Source organism: Dendropsophus ebraccatus, chromosome 3, assembly GCF_027789765.1.
Source record: "Dendropsophus ebraccatus isolate aDenEbr1 chromosome 3, aDenEbr1.pat, whole genome shotgun sequence".
NCBI lineage: Eukaryota > Metazoa > Chordata > Amphibia > Anura > Hylidae > Dendropsophus > Dendropsophus ebraccatus.
In genome coordinates this window covers 150,199,069-150,220,289 of record NC_091456.1, presented here as the reverse complement: position 1 = coordinate 150,220,289, position 21,221 = coordinate 150,199,069, and the positions used below count along the sequence as shown (strand labels likewise).

At 39.6% G+C, this 21,221-nt stretch overlaps 1 protein-coding gene across 2 annotated transcripts in view; it reads left to right on the top strand.

Moving 5' to 3' along the window:
• The window catches only part of ARB2A (ARB2 cotranscriptional regulator A), a 356,477-nt gene that overhangs the window by 238,287 nt on the left and 96,969 nt on the right, over positions 1 to 21,221 (top strand). For both annotated transcript variants that reach the window (XM_069962913.1, XM_069962914.1), the window contains one exon: positions 13,002 to 13,118. In XM_069962913.1, coding sequence (XP_069819014.1) covers positions 13,002 to 13,118 — 117 coding nt within the window. The remainder of the gene's footprint in view (positions 1 to 13,001; positions 13,119 to 21,221) is intronic.

The following is a 21,221-nucleotide window of genomic DNA, read 5'->3' as shown; positions in this document are numbered from 1 at the left end:
CGTGTTAAGATATTGAAGCTGAACTGTGATTGGTGGATATGGGGAATTTACACCAATTTACACAGATTGATAAATCTGAGTCACTATAGAAAGTACATAAATAGGTTTAATAGGAAGCGTATCTCCTAGAGTTTTACAGTTACTCTCATTATTAAAAAATATTTGATTAAAGCAAGATACTGAAACTTCAGATTTATTACATCTTTGTACATTATTATGGGGGCAGCCATATCTTCTGAGCATCTACTCTTCTACTGTATTAAAGGGGTTGTTCACCAAAATTGTTTTTCTATCAGATCAACTGGTGCCAGATCTATTAAAAGAAATCTCAAGTCTTCTAGTACTTATCAGCTGCTGTATGTCCTGCAGGAAGTGGAAGAGCAGGAGAAGTTTTCTATGGGGATTTGCTACTGTTCTGGACAATTCCCGACATGGACAGAGGTGGCAGCAGAGAGCACTGTGTCAGACTGGAGTGAATACATCACTTCCTGCAGGACACACAGCAGCTGATAAGTACTGGAAAACTGGAGATTTTTTTTTTAAATAGAAGCAAATTAAAACTCTGGCACTTTCTAACACCAGTTGATGTGAAAGAAAAAGAAATTGGTGAACAATCCCTTTTAACATATGTCCTTTACATCAGCAATATGGATGTAGGAAACAGTTGTCTGGAGGGCGACCTATTGTTTTCTTTAGGGGGAGCTTCCTAGGCATGCTCTGTAAACTTTGCAGAGGTTGTCGTGGAGGGAGAGGATTGTGAATGTCCTGATCCCAGTGGAGCACCGAAGAGCAGAGAGGGTAGGACCTTTCCTACTCTCTGGATATTCCTTTTTACATGCTTGATTTAAATAGGGGGTCATTTTCTGTTGATACCCTTTAAGGAGGGTTACTCTTTTTCTTTGTGGTCCCTAAAGTACATAAGGCCATAGGAGATGGATATAGGTGTAAGTACAAAGGAGGTAAATAAGAGAGTTCTGAAAACTGGCACAAAGGTGTGTGTCATATTATCAAATATCTACGCCATTTTTTGAACTGCTGACAATACCGAAGACTTTAATTTTCGGCTTTGGCGATGACTGTGACAGGTCATTGGCAGTGGAGGGGCTTGTTAGTCACAACTGTTTGACATCTATATCAATGTCTTGTGACAGAACTGTGTCTCACAGAAGGAGAGTAATGTAGGACAGGTCAGAAGACATTTATAATAAGCTGCGCTATGTCCTAAAAGAGTGTTTCTCAACTTCAGTCCTCAGGTAGGAATCATTATATGGAGCTATCCCATAGAGAGGACACCTGTAGGGATTCCTGATGTACTGACAACAATTATATCTTGAAGGAGATGCGGGAAGTGTGACATGTTGTGGGCAAGGGAGAAGCAGAGTTGCTGCAGACACAATGGGGGAGATTTATCAAACATGGTGTAAAGTAAACACTCTCAGTTGCCCCTAGCAACCAATCAGATTCCACCTTTCATTTTCCAAAGAGTCTGTGAGGAATGAAAAGTGGAATCTGATTGGTTGCTAGAGGCAACTGAGCCAGTTTCACTTTACACCATGTTTGATAAATCTCCCCCAATGTGTGTTTTTCCGGCACCAAAACAGGACTCCAATTACATATATACATCATTGGATTTACTGTATACTTAGACATTTATTGATAGCCTGACCCGTATAAACATGGGGGGAGATTTATCAAACATGGTGTAAAGTGAAACTGGCTCAGTTGCCCCTAGCAACCAATCAGATTCCACCTTTCATTCCTCACAGACTCTTTGAAGAATAAAAGGTGGAGTCTAAATGGTTGCTAGGGGCAACTAAGACAATTCTACTTTACACCATGTTCGATAAATCTCCCCAAGGGTGTGCAGAAACAAAGGGCTTTGTATCTATCAGAGAAAATGTAGGGTTCTCCGTGTGTTCTTCATAGTTCACCTCCCCAAACCACATGCCAGCGGCAAAGCTCTGCTCGCCATAGCGTATCATGGTATCTTTTAGATGACTGTATTCTTCCTGTCAAAAATCCTGGAATGATTGACAGTGCCCCCCCCAAAGAATGAACAGAGCCATAGTAAATACAGCATTTCCCACAGTGTCAGGATGTAGTCATGGGCTCTGAAGAAAGCTTTAGCCTGAAATGCAAATTCATGTGGAAAATGGGGTAACAGTGGCTAAGGCCTCACATAAAACTGTAACCAAATATTTTTGGACATTTGTTAATTGTTTAATTCCAACTATTTGAGAACAATTAAAAAAAACAAAAAACTTTTTGCATTATGAAATGTATTAGGAAGATAAGTTTTCACACATTACGCAACTTTTACTAAATACAAATTCTGATTTAATTTTTAGTCTCTGCCTAACCTTAAAATAGTATTCCTGATTATATGTGCAGGGTGACCAGAAGTTGCCCTCAATAAGTCATGGAGTTTTTACAGCACTATTACCGACAGCCTTATTTGTATAGATTATTACAGAAAATACATATATATGTATTCACAGCACTTCAACCTGCAACCTTTTTGTCCTTGTGATTTGGGCTTGTAGAAGTCCATGTGCTTGCATCAAGAACAACCACATTCACTTGAACTTTTGCCATGTGTGTATATACATTTTAAGGAGTTTTTAAGAATAATTACCAAAGTTTATTAATATGAGTTTATTAATATGAATTCTTATTAGAGATGCCAAACGTGCAGCATTTGATTACCGGTGGTTGAAAAAGTTGAATGCAGCACTAAGGCTGACTGAACAACATGGAGACATTCTATGGCTGTATCCATGTATCCAACTTCTTCAGCCCACAGTAGTCAAATACCACACACTCTGGTCCGCTTCTCTCTTTAAATGAATTAATAAAGAGCTAGTGCCAGACTATTCTTAAATATGATGTATGGACCTTTATGGTGATGTATGAGTAAAATCATTTAATGTCCAGTTTTTAGACAGCTGAATAGCTACATCTGGAGTGGAAATTCACTATTTGTATATCTGTTATACCTTCACTTTTATGCTGTCCCAGTCATGACTGTGGCGGTATATTTAATGTCAATATGTGCCGAAGAGAATAGTAATTTATGGTTATATATATCTTTCAACTAAAACCGGTTCCTTTCATACATATTAGCATAGACTACGCCTTACTGATAGATGGCAATAACATCTAGTATTGCTGTCTTTTTTTTTTTTTTTTTAATAATAATAACAAAAAAAATAGAAATAAAAAAAAGCTATGTAAGACTGTTACCCTACTGTAAGGGACAGGAATAGAAAGGACCCAGAAAGTGTATTTATCCCTCCCAATTGCTTGTTTTGTGGCTTTTCCTTCCTTTTGCGCTGACAAAGGTTTCAAGAACTGAGGTTGTGTCTTCAAAGTGCAGGAAAGTGAATGTTGTGTTATCCTGTTGAGGCAGTGGAAATCCAGCTGGCTCTGTTTAAATAACCTCGCTGTAAAGCCTCCTATCCATCTGTGATGCGCAGAGAGCAGCCCCGGTACCTTCCTCTGTCATCTTTACTCATCACTTGCCTTTTTTTTTTTTTTTTTTTTTGGTGTTAAACATGGCTCTCACTTTCGCTGACCTGAAAATTCTCAGTCCGTTTTAGTTTTTTTGAGCAGCGGAAGGATTGATGTTTACCCATTACTATGTGGCTGTAGTCTTACCTAGTGCAGTCATGTAACCTGGAAGTCTGGTTATCTATGCCTACTTTGCTTCAGGCCAAGTAAATAAAGTGATATTACAGCGCAGTATCAGGTTTGATAGACATGGAAAGAAGATGCTGGGATATTGATATGCGGATCACCTGAAATGCCGGAGAAACACTAAACCCAATTGTAGTTACAGAAAGCTTGTGAAATCCACATGATACCAATGATGCTACTTTATAGTACTGATGAGCCTTATGTCTGCTAATAAAGGAGCGACTTCTAACCCAACTTTTCCGTAATAGTCTGTCGGATTGTTATCCCAGTACATAGTGTCTGTGTTTATGTAGAGACGTAGCAGAGCTTTTTGTGTCATTTAAAGGAGCAGCCCGGTGAAATTTTTTTTAAAAGGTATTGCATTGCCCCCCAAAAGCTGTACAAATCACCAATATACACTTAATATAGGAAATGCCTTTATAGGAAATGCCCTTAAAGTGGTTTTTTTTTTCCTGCACTTACTACTGCATCAAGGCTTCACTTTCTGGAAAAAATGGTGATGTCACGACCCGGCTCCCAGAGCTGTGCGGGATGTGGCTGCTGGAGAGGATGATAGCAGGGGGACACTGAGGGACACAGGGCACTGGAGGGACACTGAGCATCCCTCTGCCATCATCTTCTCCAGCAGCCACAGCCCGCACAGCTCTGGGAGTTGGCTCGTGACATCACCATGTTATCCAGGAAGTGACATCACCATGTTATCCAGGAAGTGAAGCCTTGATGCAGTAGTAAGTGCAGGGGAAAAAGCACTTTATGTGCATTTCCCGTAATAAGTGTATATTGGTGATTTGTATAACTTTTGGGGGGCAATACAATACTTTAATAAAAATTTTTGCCGGACTTCTCCTTTAACTGTTCATTTACTGCGGTGCAGTAAAATAACCTCTCATTTGGGTTAAGATGACGTATTATCTTATAAAGAGCATAGAGTCCGATGATATTCATATTAGGCCTCCAACAACTTCTTGACAGTCTTCTCCCTATTATTGTAAATGGGGAGAAAACTGTCAAAGAGGCTGAATGGTGAGGAAGGATACTTATATCCTAGTTGGCATTTCTTGCTGCACGGTGCAAAGATGAAATATAAGTTCTCAAAAACTACTTTACATTAACAAGTAAGTGACAGATCACTAAAAACGGCTACTCAGAAGGGGATGACAGGTTCCCTTTAAGAACAGTGTTAGAAATCTGGAAAGTCTTCTTTACTTAGCTTAGTGTTAAAATGAAAATAATATGTCTTGAAATGTCTCCTCCACTCAATCTGCAGCTCGTACAAGTAATATTGATCCACACATGGGTTTAAATAACCTGATTTTTTTTTAAGTTTTTTTTTTTAAATGAGAGACAAGTATCAACTATCCCTGTAAGATCCATCAGCCAGATTCTTCAGTAAAAGTTAATAATGGTGTAGGTATTACTATGGAACGTCTGATTTAATCTATATATGTGCTGAGGAATATGATGGCATATATATATATATATATATATATATATATATATATATATACAGTGGTAACTTTGTTTAAGAGCGTTTTGGTTTAAGAGCTCACAGTTTTTCAAAATTCTGACTTGGTTTAAGAGCATTGCTTTGGTTTAAGAGCTCCCTGTACTGGGTGGGAGCGGGAGTGGAGGAGGGGCATGGTCTGCATAGCGTGGTCAACAGCCCTGTACTATGACCCAGGAAGTCTCCCTCACCTTCCAATAGCAGATCCACTTCAGGCTGGGGCTTGCATCAGGGGACAGGACTGTGGAGGTAATCTCTCCATCGCTGTGACCCCTCTCTCCCCGGACAGAGAGTCCTGCATGTATGTGCCCACATCTACCCTGCTCATTCCTTCATGCTCCCTGCAGTCTCTGTCAGTGCTTGTGTTTCCCATCCTCTTAATTACTGTACAGTAACTTATAATATCACATATTCTGCTGTTTCTGAATGTTTGTTTCATCTGTTCTACATGTTATTCAGAATAATAAATAATTATTTTTGGGGTGTGGAACCAATTGTCTGCATTTCTATCATTTCTAATGGGAAAATTAGCTTTGGTTCAAGAGTGGATTTGGATTACAAGCACGGTCCCGGTACGAATTATGCTTGTAATCCAAGGCACCACTATATATATATATATAAAATTTTGTTTTATCTGGTTTTATTTTTGCTGTTCCTGACTCCTGAAATAAATTATAATATGTACTGTATGCTTGCAAAACTTACTAATTTATCCTTGATTCTTTATACTGTATGATGAATTTGTGCATTTATATACTGTACTTTCACCCCTCCCCGTACCGCTCTTGATTTGTATACTATCTAATCTAAAGCCCTGCATGGATTTTAGATAAGTTAAAGAAGATGAAAAGTCATGAAACCTGAGCATTTTTTCAACAATTTTGCTTCATCCAGTCTTTTCCAGATATTGTTTTACCTGTTCCACATTTGACCAGATATGTGGAAATAGAAATATCTCACAAAAAAGTCCCATAATGAACAGTCAGTGCTTCTTGTTAGTTATGTACAGTTTGTTAGGCTATGTTCACACAATGTTAGATTTCAGTAAAGAACGGATGCTAAATGGAATCACCGTCTGTTCTTTACCGCAGGGGGGGCATTGCATTGAAGTCAATCCAAGGCCGCCCACTGTTAATTTTGGGCGTTAAAATAATGTACCTGCCTATTATTTCCAGACGCTGTTCAGTGAAAAGCGTCCAGAAATAATAGCTGTTCACGCAAAGTAATCTGCGGTGGCCGCACATTACAGTGAAGTGATTGGCTAATACACTCTACAGTGCCCGCAAATCAATAGTAAAAACAGAACGTTCCTGCAGCCAATACGTTTAACAGCAACGAACGCTTTATCCATCTATTACTATTACTATAGGATGCCCCATTGTGTGTGTTACCTGTTGAGGAATATGGTGCAGGCTCAGAACAATATAAGTTTTTACACTTGCTTTATAAATATCACGTCCATTGTGTCTTCACCTACACCATCTAGATCTATTAAGTTTTGCCAAGACGTGCCAAGTCTTTTATGATCTGTGAAAAGATTTTATTTGCATTATTATGTATGCCTCATTGCATATTCATACTTGGGTTTTAGGTGGGCCCCATCCCTCATTCATGACTTGCTGAATGAGCCGTTCATGGAGTTAAGCTAGAGAGGCCATCGGGTAGGCTGTGTACTCTTCTAACCCTTTTCAAAGCTAGATCCATCCAGGGATTGATGTTCTATCTCCTCTTGTAATTTCCAAAGATTTCATGTTTGTATCTTATCTGAGCAGAAGTCTTTCAGCTGCAGGAAGTCATTGGCCGCACTTCCTGTGGATAACAATTATCAAATCACACACATGTCATCCAGTCTTATAGGCAGAGACATTGATAACATTGTGTAGGAATTTTACTGCATAGGAAAGCCGGTAATAGGCTGTTAACTCTGCTGCTCAAATAAGAAAAAATAACTTTGTAACTTGACAGCAAAACCTTCATTATCCCCAGGAGTCCGGCTGTCAGTCTGTGCTGCTTCATTTCATTTCACTTGAAGCTTCCTCAAAGCCTTTGGCAAGGGAAGGTTTTTTCTTTCAGCGCCCAGAGTTTTAAGTGTTTCCACTTAAATTGATTATTGGCAATGAAAATAATTCTAGGAGGATAAACATCCCACCATTATTTATCTTCTGCGCTTTAGTTATTCATTAACTCTTATGCCTTTAGTTTCTCTACTATAATCATAATGTGAGCTTACATACAATGCACTTAGAAAGCCTTCACCTTTATCACGTTTTATGTTGGGGCCTTGTAACAAAATAAAAATCCTGCACTTCAAACCCCATTGTGACAAAGTGAAAACAACAGAGTAAAAATATATATTTATAAAAATCCTTGACATAAATATTCACACCCTTTAGGCTACAGTTACACCTTCAGTAGTTTTTTAGGACCATATATGATGGTCTGCAGACATCTGCAGTCTTCGTCCGCAATCCACAAAAAAGACATCCATAGTCTGTATTGCGTCCGTAATCTGTATTTTTAGCAGATAAGCAAAGACAAAGGTGATAGTTAAATAGATGGATTAAAATGATTAATCATCTGTATTGCAACATTAAAGATGTTACCTTATTTCCATACTGTATTACTTCCGTAGCATCCGCTAATTGCGGGCGCTCCTATAAACTTCTATGGGATAATCTGTGCCGTACATACAGGCCACACATGTCAGTAAGTTGCCTGTAGCTGGGTTTTTTTGTGGATTGCGGATCAGTAGAAATATGGACAATAGGAATAGGTCTATTGAAAACAATGGGAACTTATGGTTCGTTTGCACACAGCGATAATTCGCCCAATCGATCGTTTTAACGATTTTGAAGCAACAATTTGGTTTTTATAACGCTCAGCGTTTAGACAAATACATCTTCTAAAAAATTGTTAGAAAATTTGTAAGAAAAATCGTTATTGCGATTGTTTTAAGATCGCTTAAGCCTATCTAAGACATAGGGTAAGACTGTTTACACAAAGCCGTCTGCAAATTTTTTGCGAACGACCAACGACTATTTGAGAACATGTTGAAACGTCAAAATGAACGACTTCTCGCTTGTTGCTTGATCGTTCCCTGGGTTTACATGAGCTGAGCTATCGCGAAAATTCGATTGATAATCTTTCCGTGTAAATTCAGCATTACATTGGACCGTAATTGCTGATCCTTAATTACGTACTTAACAATGGAATGTGTGAATATAGGCTTAATCAGTACTTAGGTAAAGCACATTTGCCAGTGATTGCAGCCTACAGTCATCTAGATCAGTGCTTCTCAAACTCTTTCTACTGGGGCCTCACCCGACATACAAAATGATGCCTGGGCCTCACCATCATTGACTATAGTCCATGCAAATATAAGAACTATTGCTTAGTCTACCCTTCATTTGTCTTCTAATCGCTGTATAACATTAAATTCGTGTAGAATGAGCCAACCATGTTCCATAACCAGATATTGATGCAGTCAGGGGAAGGACTGTGCAGCTTTATAGTGACTTTTGCGAAAGCTCCCACCCCAGCTGCGCCTCACCAACAACTAGGGCCCGCCTCATAATTTGAGATGCACTGATCTAGGTGATGCCACATGTTGTACTCCCGGAATTGTTTATTTTCTGCCATTCTTCTCTGCAGACCATCTCAAGCTCTGTCAGGTTTAGCCATTTTCTGGTCTCCATGTTCCATTGGCTTCAAGTCAGGGCTCTGGTTGGGCTATTCACGGACATTAACAGATTTGTCCTTAAGCTATTTCTGTGTTGTATTGGCTGTGTGCTTTAGGTCATTGTCTTGTTGAAGTTGAAGCTTCAACCTATTCTGAATTCTAAAGCCTTCTCCCCAGCGCTAAGTTTTTCACCCATTTCCGAGACATGGATGGTCGGGTCTAAGTCATGATTATGTCTAATAGCTGCACAGTGTCACCACAACATGTGCAGCTGGGACACTGTGCCACTATTTAACATTGCTTTGATGATTGCGACTTAGACTTGCCCCACCATGTGTTGAAAGGAATACTTCCAAGATCCCTAAGAATATCTCTGTACAGTCCTATTATTGGATTTCATGTGCAGATTGATGGGGTATCAATGAGGAAAAAAAGTGAAAGGTCCTAAAGACTTTCCGAATGCATTGTGGGCAATCTTTCATCAATACATGTTAATAGGTGCAGTAAAGGGACCTGAAGTTAGGCCTTATTCAATTGTTTCGTGCCCGGTCTTTAAATATGGACAGTGTGCTATTGAACGGAGTAACTAGCTCCCGCCATTATGAATCATTATGATGCCAGCAGCTCAGAATTAGTTTAAATCTTCACTCTACTGTACTGACACAGCTGCACGGCTTTGTCAGTGCTGTAGCGCGGAGATTTAAACAGATTTAAACATAATGAACTGTGATGCCGAGAGCTCCATGATTCTTGTCCGTAGTACATCATCCGTATTTACGAACCGTGCACGGAACGTGGGAATAAGGCCTTACACTTTTTACGGTGTCTTTTTATTGTTGAGTTAGGCCTAGAGGCTGGTCTGTTTGATCAGCTGTGCCTGGTGTACTGCAACTTGTCTCATTCTTTGGATCCCCTGAACCATATCATTGTGCCTTTAAAAGTCAGATCCTTCTCCAGACACAAGTAATTATAACTTGTCATGTTACCACACTATTTTGATCCCTTTTGAACCACTTGTTCAGCATGGCTGGCCACTTCCATGGTGTTCCATGGTCTCTCTGCTTTTAGGCAGGATAACATGTATCCGGCAGTCCGGCTTTTTTGTTTTTATCAGAAACCGATGACAACTGATGGTAAAAATGCATCAGTTGACATTAATTGTTTTTTTTTTTGTTGTTGTTTTTTTTACTAACCATCATTTGTTCAGACAGGATGGAGATAGGGTATAGGATGTGTTCTTCCATCTGGCTTATCCAGTGTTCCTATTGAAGATCCAGATTTTTTTTTTTTTTAACTGTCCTATTTAAATGAATGGGATCAGTTCTAAGGTGCGTTTCCCTCTGATGCTTTGCTTGTCAGGGAGAAACTGAGACTGACCACCATACATATGTGAAGGGGGTCTTACAGTAAAGAATTCCCTTCTGTGTTGGTGTACACACCTCTGATATATTTTTACATTTTAGATCGTCCTTCAGCTATCTTTTTTTCTAAACCACATAACCACACTCAATTTAACAGTGTTCAGAAGCTCCATAGAGATTAAATGGAGGTGGCTGAGCATGCCCTCTGTCTCATTATTCACTTGGGGGACAACTGTTTGGGTGATTTGCATGTCCCAGTGGTCGGAACCCCCACCACCAATCAGCTACTTATCCCCAACCCTGTGGATATGGTATAACGTTTAATATTAGAATTAACCCTTAAAGGTTCATGTACATAAAATGGAAAATCTGTTCATGTTACTTCATGTCCTGTACCAGTGTCCAGATTTTTTGCAGTAAGAAACTGTAGTCCATGTAGAGGAAGACAGCTGAAAATGAGATGACTGTTCAGGCTGCTGTTCTGTGGCTGTCACCACTGCTGCCACTTCTTTTCTCTAACTTTTTAATGAAGTTTACTTTTTTATTCTGTATTTTTGATATAAAAAATAATTTACATTTTCCTTTTCAGCTTCATGTCCTTTCTGTGCTGTGTTTTGTACTGGTTATTTTTGGATATTGCTATATTAATTAGCTTTATTGGGAACATTATTAGCATATGCTGTGAACAGTTTAGCATATGTGTCAAATCCTGCATTGTAATGCACAAAAAACATATGCAGTTATTAGTTTAATGCCAAGGACGTGCTATGACGACAGGGTTATATTGTACTGCCTGACTTGGTGTTAGGCCGGATTCATGTAGAGCAGTTTACTGGAAAATGCCACGTTTTTGAGTTTTTCCATTTTTTTTTTTTCTTTTTTTATATTCCAAAATGCGGCAACCAAAATCTATAATATGAAACACATGACATGCAAAGCATTTTGTTTTGTTATCTACATTTTAAAACAAATTCTAAAAAAAAATACCTTTTTTCTGATGTTTTTTTCCTGCCTGGACTTGAAAAACCCAGCAAAATAAAATAAAATATAGAAAATTATTCAAAATACAACAAAAAAACACCAAAGCCCATAAAAAACCCCCATAAAAAGTGCATGTTACAGTTAAGTGTGCAGGTGTTTTTATATGCTGGGTAAAGCACTGGAAATAATACCTTGTGTGAAGATAGTCTTGATGTCAGTATATTCTGGGTGCCAACTGGCCACTTTCCAAATTCTCCATGCATTTATTCAGTTTTATTCTATAATGCTCTGGTTAAACGTCTGCAAATGGCTATTTTATTAATGTTACAAAATACATAGTGCCAGAACTCAACTTAAAGGGATGGCATTGCTGAGTTACTGCAGCTCAGCATCTATTTAAAGTGAATGTACACATCTGTTTGCTCCCTTCCCTTTTTTAAGGCTACCTTCACACACTGTCTCTTTTTGGCCATTTTACGGACATCTTTCTGGACAGCCGTCATTTTAAGACAAAAATACATCTATATTATGCAAATTACGGACGTAATTTGAATGATACAGGCTTTTTATTTGGTCTTAAAATGACATTGGGAAAAGATATTGTGTGAACATAGCCTAAAGGTGTGTATACATCTTCATTAACTGTCGCTCTGTCGGCCTCGCTATACAAATTGTTTCCTATGGGGAAGTAGGGGTAAGCCGCCGGGATGTCAGGCATTGATAATCTATTTCTGGAAACTTAAAGGGCCCACTTACGTTTACACTTAAGGGGCCACCAACAGCAGATTCGGCCAACACTAGTAAAAGTGTATGGGGACCTTTACTCAGCTCTGGGATACAGCTGATTGGCAGAGGTGCTGGGAGTCGGACCCACTAATCCGATATTGTGGCCTATCCTGAGTATAGGTCAGGGGAATGGGAACTATAAATACATTTATTATGTACCTTGGGGGCCTGGTGTATATGTCATCTACGTGTGCTGCAAACATTTTGCCTATTGCTACAATGCACCTAAAATAAATGAGCTAATTTTGCATACAGTCTTGTTTTATACCGTTTTTGTGTTTACAGCCCCTGTGTAAACCTATGTCTGTATGGTTATGGTCTACAGATAAATGCTGTACAGTGATACTTCCTTACTCCATACAGTATATCCCATATAGCTTAGTATTCTCGGTGTACCTTCAGTGTAACAAAGGTATGGGACAGATGGGAGGGAGTATTACTGCCAGGTAGGCTACATATGGTTTGTTTGTCATTGTAAACATGTAGACACATAGGTTTGTACAGTCGCTGTACACACAGTATGGCAAAACATCTTTAATAAATATTAGTCTTACATTTACTTTATTGTTTGATGCCTTAAAATTGTTTAAAACACAAGATATAAATTTCAAGCCTTTGACTTTCACCTAAAATTTGTGAATAGTGACGTTATGATTTATTCCCTCCTTTTTGTGCCCCTTGAATGATATAATGTCATATTCTGCATCTTGTCTAGATTGTTGCATACTCTATTCCTAAACGTCCACGTAAAACAGCATTGCGTATTGTCAGTTCTGCTCTAGAAAGTCCATAGTGAAAGGAGAACCGGCCTACAACAATGTGGTAATAAACAGTTTACTGCTAAACTTCTAAAAGCTTTAAAGGCATCCCATCAAAGTGGGCTCAAACACAGGAAGTCTACGTTTGAGTAATTGCTCAATCTATAACACAGCTGGATTAAAATCCTACATTTTGCATATGTTTCTCAGACCTGTTTTTGTTCTTTCCCCAACAGATGATTCAGCGTGAAGCTGATGTGAAAAGTAAGGTCACCGCTGTAGCACTGACAGATTCCGTGCACAATGTGTGGCATCAGGAAGCCAATAAAACCATTCGAGAGTGGATGCGCGAGGTAATAATTTTCTTTGTGTCTTTTGTTGAGTAAAGCTAACAAAATAAAAAATAATGCAGTGCACATAGTAACAGGTTCTCCTGATGAAACCTTGGTTTTCACCCTGTTTCCCCATGTATAGATGTATTTGAAAGTGATGCTTCTTTTAGTTTAGGCAGCTTAATCTTTAACTGCTCAATGTAATTGATGGCTCTGTTGTTAGATGCACCAGGGAATATATGAAATGTACTTAAGCTGAGCACACAGTATAATCTCTAGTTACATGTTCTTGGTATGATTTTGGGGTCCCCCCCCCCAGTGGTATCAGCCAAAAAAAAAAACAAACACCTGCCCAATATTGTACAGGCCTGCTTATGCTGTCAGAACTTCCCAGACACATGGAAACCTGCCTATGGGCATTAGCCTTAGATCTTTGACTTGTAAGATGTGAGATGCAGGCTCCATGGATCAGTCTTGTTTTCCTAGCATAGATCACAGATTGGATGAAAATCTGGGGGAAAATGGAGTCCAAGTCAACACTTCAAACTTTTTGTCATGTGCATCAAACCATTCCGGAAAAATATTTGCAGTGTGGTAATATACTTTTTTCTAAAGAAAGGGACATCCGGCAATACAATTGTCAGGGATATAAAAGTGTTTAGGAAGGTATTATGTTTAGATATAACTTTCACATTAAAGCCAGGGCACAAGGTTTTCCACGGGAACAATACCCAAAGCATCATTGGCATTCTTTCCATAGTATATCTTAATGTCCTCTCTCTTCTAGGTAAGTGTTGAACACTCACTTAGCCATGTAAAGGAATATGTGATTGTCCAGACCAGGCCACCTTCTTCCATTATTCCATGGTCGAGTTTTGAGGTTTACATGTTGGTAGGAAGTTTGTTCGACAGGGATCAGCATGGGCACTCTGGTCTGTTTTAGCCCCATACACAGCAAGATGTTCTGACATCCGACACAATTAACTTTTTTCAGCATTTTGTGCTCACCAGACTGACTATCCTTCACGTCTCACTCACATCAATGAGCATTCAACTCCTGTGCCTCTGGTTCACTGGTTTTTCTTGTTTGGACCTTTGTTGGAAGTTACTAACCACTGTATACTGGTAACACGGAACACCCTTCAAGACCTGCCATTTTGGAGATACTGTGCCTCAGTTGTCTAGACTTCGATTTTCATCCCTGTCAGAATCACTCAGATCCTTGTGCTTGCCCATTTTTCCTGCTTACAACACATCAACTTCAAGAACTGACTGTCACAATTGACAGGCACCATTGTTTACTTTCAGTGTCAGTGGTTCCTAAAGCTAAGGCAGAGTTATGGTTACAATTTATGCCTTCAAGGCACAAATACATAGTAAAACTGTCATTGACATGCTAACATAACCCTGACCCCTATTCCTTTAGATTGCCAAGCATAGTCTGCAATTGAGTATGGTCATTTGCTGAGCGTACCCGAGTTTTGGCTCAGACTGAGAAGCATGAATTGCATCAATTTTCAATCCAAGACAAAGCTCTGGTGAATAGTGTTAAAGGGGTTGTCCAGTGTGGGGGCACTTTTTTGGGGGCACCGGGGAGGAGGTGGCTGAAATAAAAGACCCCACTCACCTCCCTGTTTCCAGCGGCGGCTCACTCATCGCGGCGCTCCGGTCCCCGGTTTCTGGCCACTTCCGGGTGTCTGACGCCGCCCTAAACGCTATGTCTCAGGGCCGCTCAGCCACTCAGTGAAGGAGACGGGATCCGTTTGAAGTCCGCTCGGATCCCGCCTCCTTCACTGAGTGGCTGAGCAGCCCTGAGACGTAGCGTCTCGGGCAGCGTCAGACACCCGGAAGCGGCCGGGGACCGGAGCGCCGCGATGAGTGAGCCGCTGCTGGAAACGGGGAGGTGAGTGGATGTCTTTTATTTCAGCCACCTCCCCCCCGGTCCCCCCAAAAAAGTGCCCCCCACACTGGACAACCCCTTTAAGCGGAGAGGCTAAACTGTTAGTGTTCAGCAACATTTTGATAAACTTAGAAAATGACCGGACCATATTCACTAGCTGAATACACTCAGGCCATTAAAATAAGTGTGGCCCATTCTTATCTGAGCAGGGATATCATTTTCCCAGTTTCCCAGTGTATCCATGCCTCCGAGGCACAGATCATGGTGTGAATGAGCCCTAATAGGTGTTAATGCTGATATCATTGCTACAGTATTTTAAGCATTGTAAAGCAACACTAACCACAAACGTGATACATTCTGTATGGTGGGTTGTAAACATACACTCCATAGGTGATGGAACAATTTCCTTTGTCTCATATATACAGTAATTCAGTCATTTAAGAATTGCTGTACACATGTAGCCCCAGGCTAGAAAGATATATACTAATAGCTTAAATAAACATTAACGACAGTTTACAGAAGTAGAGCAATACCTTCCTATAGCAGAGGTTATTTGCATGAAACTAGAAATGCCGGGGTTGTTGGAAGCTTATGTTAAGTTTTGTACATTGTGGTTTTTGCTAAATGTTACCTGTTTCTCAATCAATGTATCTTTTTATGAGCAGTTCTGCCTCCCGACATCTATCCTAGTACTTACTATTATTAAAGTTTGCCCTTCAGCAGACAGCCTGCCATTTCACCTTACATTTACTACTGACAAAAGCAAGGGCACATCATATATCAATACAGTATACATGTACCCTAAAGCAACTCTGTACCTACAATCTGCCCCCCCCCCCCCCCAAACCGTTTGTATGATCATGCTGAGGTTTGTTCGACAGGTAATGCAGTTATTTTCCTAAAAAACTACTTTTAAACTTCCAGCCCTGTGTCAAATTGGGGTGGCCTAGAGTGTCTGTGGCCTAGCCTGTGACGCCTCTCTGCCCCGCCCTCTTTACCATTAGGAATGTCCCTGGGCAGGATTTCTCCGATTCCTCACTTGTCTGAACACTGCACATGTGTCTTACCAATCCAGCAAATGTGCACCGCTTAGACAAGTGATGAATAGGAGAAATCCTGGCCAGCGGCATTCCTAATGATGGAGGGTGGGGAGGAGGAACAGAGAGGCGTCGCAGCCTAGGGCATAGACACTCTAGGCCACACCAATTTGACACGGGGCTGCAAGTTTGAAAGTTGCATTTTAGGATAACAACTGTGTCACCTGCCGAATAGATCTTAGATCAAAATTAGCTATCCGACGGTTCAAGTGGTTTGGGGTGGCAGATTGTGGGTACAGAGTCTCTTTAATTCTTATGTCAGCTGTGCACTTATGTCAGCAGAAAACTCTTCAATCTTAGCTATACATTTGTACCTGCATACTTTGTCTAAATAGAGTCAATTACCTATATTCCTTTTAGAGTCCATCCACAGGTATACAATTTCCCAACATGCTGATGCAGTTTTCCCTACCATCCTATGGTGTCGTGTATAAAACCTTTTATAGATATTCCCGCAATGATTAACAGAAGACGTGACAGGATTGCTGTTGCATTGGACACATTTGTAGAGAATCATAGACTTCAAACCTTGGTATTTGTGAATAAATTTAAATATCTTCCTCATACGTGTCATCTGGCCACCCCTGCTTTAGCAATTGGCACATCTAATGAAAACTGATTATACCATCATTTTCACAAGGCCCAAAATGCTCAACTTTCCTTTGATATAGAGGTCACTCATTTATGTAAATTAGATATGTGTTTCTCATTTTGCATGTGTGTTCGATTTTCTATTTTGCTCAAAAGAAAGAAGATGTATGGGTTCTGGTTCTGCAACCATGTGCTGTCTATTAGCCTGATATAAGGCTCCATTGATATAATAGTTGTGTCTGTCTAAACCACATTAGGTTAAAATTCCAGTCAACCTAGAGTTTTCCGTCAGGGTATGGTGAAGTTGGATCCATTTTTGTGTGTGAGCACCATATTTATTCAATTTTCAGCCTTCTAACGTGCAAGGAGCTCAAAGAATGAGTTTTAAGAATTGACCCATCAGTGGGTTTTTTTTCTTAAGAACCTTCTAAAATGAATGAAGATGTTTGTTTAGTTTGCATGATGATTGAGCAACTTCTGGTCAGTTTAGATCAGCCTACTATATAGGCCAAATGCCTTTATAGTACATCAATTTTAAAGGGGTATTCCAAGAAAAAACAACTTGTCACTTATCCACAGCATAGGGGACAAGTAAAAGATTGCGGAGGGTCCCACCTCCATACCCCAGATGATCTCTGTATTGTCCCGCTGCTCCTTTGTTTTGAGTAGAGCGGGTACGGCAGTGACTTACAGCTCTATTTATTCCTATGAAGCTGTACTCTGCTCTCTCCGGCGCCTCCATAGAGATTGAATAGAGCCACAGGAGAGTGTCAAGTACATCACTCCGCACTTTCCAACAGCTCCATGGGAATGGAAAGAGCCGCAGCAAACGTAGCATGCCCACGGCTCTATTCAAAACAAAGGAGCCGCGGGCCGATAAGGAGATTGCCAGGGGGATATAAAGGTTGGACCCCCCCCCCCCCCCACACACACACACACACACAAAGTCTTAATTGTCTCCTATTCTGCTGATAGGGGACAAGTTACTTTTCTTGGAATAGCCCTTTAATGTTAATAGGGAGCTATTAGCAGGTTAGATTAATTACACTTGCTGATAGCTCCCTAGCACTGGAGCCAGAAAGATAGTGCATGTTATGTTAAGCCACCTCCTCAATGACTCTTTTAATGAAAGAAAGAAGAAAAAAAAAGGTCCGAGCTTAGACTTCTTTAAACCCTTAAAGAAACTTATTATGAAATTCTTTACTTTTTCACCATGTTTTTGTGCTGAATACTTGTATAAATCTGAGTATTAGTATTAAGTTGTTGCTTTTTTTAATACTGAGCTGAGTTACTACTAGGAAAGCTATTACTATGATGGTTTTACATAGATGTTGTTTTCCTAATGCTTGTCAGGATTCTCATTGAATTCTTTGGCACCATCCCCACCCAGCCCCCATAACCTCAACCATTGCTGCCAGAGGGCTTTTTCATTTTACTTTTGACTGTCTCAGAGTCTATTACGCAGCCTTTATGTATCATGATCAGGGCCAGCTGAGGACTGTACTGTGATATGATGATCTTTTAATAATTTGTATTTTTTTTTTGTTTGAATGTTTTTCTTCTTTTTTTATTGCAATAAAACTAGAACATTGGCTTTACATTACAATTTTATAGTATAGGTGTTGTGATACTTTACACTATTGGGTCTCCTGTGCTCTTCTTTCTGAGGGTATAATAAAAGGGGGAAATCAGAATACTGTGTCCAGTTCTGAAAACCTCACCTACAAAAATATATTGATAAAATGGAACCTCTGCAAAGACTGGCTACAAAAATGTTGGATGGTACGAAGCATAAAACATATCAGGAAAGACTTAAATATAGAAATCTGTATGGTCTGGAGGAAAGGGGGGCATGATCAAAACCTTTAAATATGTTAAAGGACTAAATAATGTTCAAGCGGGAAATGTTTTTAATAGAAGATCCAACTGGCCCTGCCAATTTTTGCAGCTGTAAATAAAACTATTCATGCACAGGAATATTGCTGTTCATGGGGTGCTTTTGAGCTGAAAAATTTGTATTTTTGTCCTGTTTTTAATGGTCTACAAAAATAGCCAAAAGGGTCCATATATACAGACAGACAGCCGTCCAATACAAGTCCATTGGCACTCTTTTAAAGGACCCTTTATACAGTGAATGGTGACAGAAATTATCACAGGATTGCCTTTAGAGAGGAGCGAATCGCTGATCTCAACGATGCAAAGCACTTTGCTTGATCAGCGCTTGGCTCATCAAGCCCGCAGCCTTTCAGCATTGCTCCACTCCCAGCCACTCCACCCGGGTGCCGGGAAAAAGGTGGATCCAATCCTGAAAAATGTTTCCTAGGATTGTATCCAGCTTTTTCTGGGAGGAGCAGCAGGGAGCAGAGCAGTACTGAAAGGCCGCGGGCTTGATGAGCCGAGCGCAAATCATACGAAGAGCTTTACTTCGTTGAGATCAGCGATTGGCGCATCTCTAATTCCCTTCTTTGATTTACATCATTGCTACTGAAAACATAATTTGGATAAATTAGGGTTTGCATGGTTCGCCAGCTGATCACTAGCAGATAATGGATCCATATAAAAGGCTCAATCTTCCCCTACCCTGTTGCCACAAATCCTGAGCTACATATTTCAATGCCCTTTTATACATTTATCCATAGGCCACATTACTCACCGTAAGACTAGAATTATCCAGGGTTTCTATTGCACGTTATTATTATCATCATAAATTGCTTCTCCAATTATGATGAGTAATGGACACCATATAATGTTCCACCAGGTCTATAGTTTTATGGTGCTAAAAGTCTCGCTAGGTCTGGCCTCAGACGCCTTTTACGTTTCGCACAGTGGCTCGGTTGGGTCATAACCCATACCAATTATTGGGAATTTCCCTTCCCTCCTAGTGTCACTTGAGAGTATACAAGCAATTAAGTGCTCAAGGAGTAATTTTTACAATTAAATATTTTCATATTAAGGACCTTGATAGTCTCTAAAGTAATGATTTTCATATGTTAATCCGTTCCAGGGAGTAGTCTGAAATAAAGGTTGAACAAGACTAAATCATGCTGCAATCAAACACATTAAACAAATTATTTAGCTTATTTTGGTCTTCTGGGATAGCCTTCATATGGTAATTTTTTTTTCTATGCACCGCTTTTATCCCCAGATTCCATTCTTCCTGCATATTTCTAATTGCGTATCCGCATATACATTAAGGTGTTGCACGCCTGGTAAAGGCTACATTAAAACGATATAATAATAAAGTTATAATTGACTCTATTTAAGTGAGGCCAAGCAGTTAGATCTTCCTTTAGTCTTACCACGAACAGGGCGGGGTGTGTGAAAAGATTGAATGATATTTAAAATATATAACTAATAGCGGCTTGTCTGACTCTCTAATTGCTGTCATTACAGAGAGACGGGGGGAAGGGGAGCCGTTTTAGACCTTTTCTGTTGTAACATTGTCGGCCTATTTTTAGCAAGCATACAAGTCATGGATTTTCAATGTATGAGGAGCTGAGATGAATGATAAAGGCAGTCGCTGATTTGCATATCTTGACAGTACTCCTCGTAGTATTTTCCTCCCCAGCCACAGTTCACATAAAAGATGTGTTAATTGTGTGCTAATGTATAGCGTTTTACAAGGCTCTGATACAGTATTCTGTCAGTGGCAATACTAATTTAAGTACTTTAAAAAAATGATGGAATAGTCACATTATCCTTGTATGATTTTTTTTTTGCCTTTTTAAGAGGTTTTTCTTAGATATAAGTAGATTTTTTTTTTAATTCTTGAACAATTTTAGAATTTATTCCAGAATTTACTTTCCAGTCAACGCTATCGTTAAATTGTAGTGATGAAATACATTTAATAAATAAGTATATAGTTTTAAGATCCTCAACCCCTACCTAATCTGACATAGCAACCTTCTCTTTATCTCCTTGCTGCACTCCCTGGACTCAGAACAGTAGGTTGCCTTGACAAATCTATTGAAAACTCAGTTCCTTGGCCTTTATTGGTGGGGATTCAAGGCTTTCACATTTCTCCTCACTGCTATACAGCTGACATCTTCTTCCAGACAGAATGAATTAAAGAAATACAATAAGACACTTGATCTACCAGTAAAGGATCTTTCCATGTCGAGGATAGATTCCATGGTGCACAAGCAGGGAAGCAGGCATCTAAAAATAAACAATACCAGCTTGTTTACCAGACTAGCAATCAACTTTTTTGCCCTCTTTTTTTGGCAACCATGATTGATGGGTGAAATCTATCCAGATATTACAAAAAGAAAAAAAGTCTATCCAGAATGAAAGATTAGGAGACAAAGTGTTACATTTTGCAGTGAAAGTCCTTTAACGTTTTTTGTTGTTGTTTTTTTTGCATTTTTTTTCTTTTGTGTTTTTGAGAAGAAATGTTTTAGCTTCAAAGGGATTGAATGTGCTAGCATCGTAGGCACAGCAACATTTGTAGAACGTACTATTCTGTTGTTAAGACTTTATGATGGATGCTTACCAATCAATCAAGGATGTCGCATTCACATGGACCTATAATCCCTT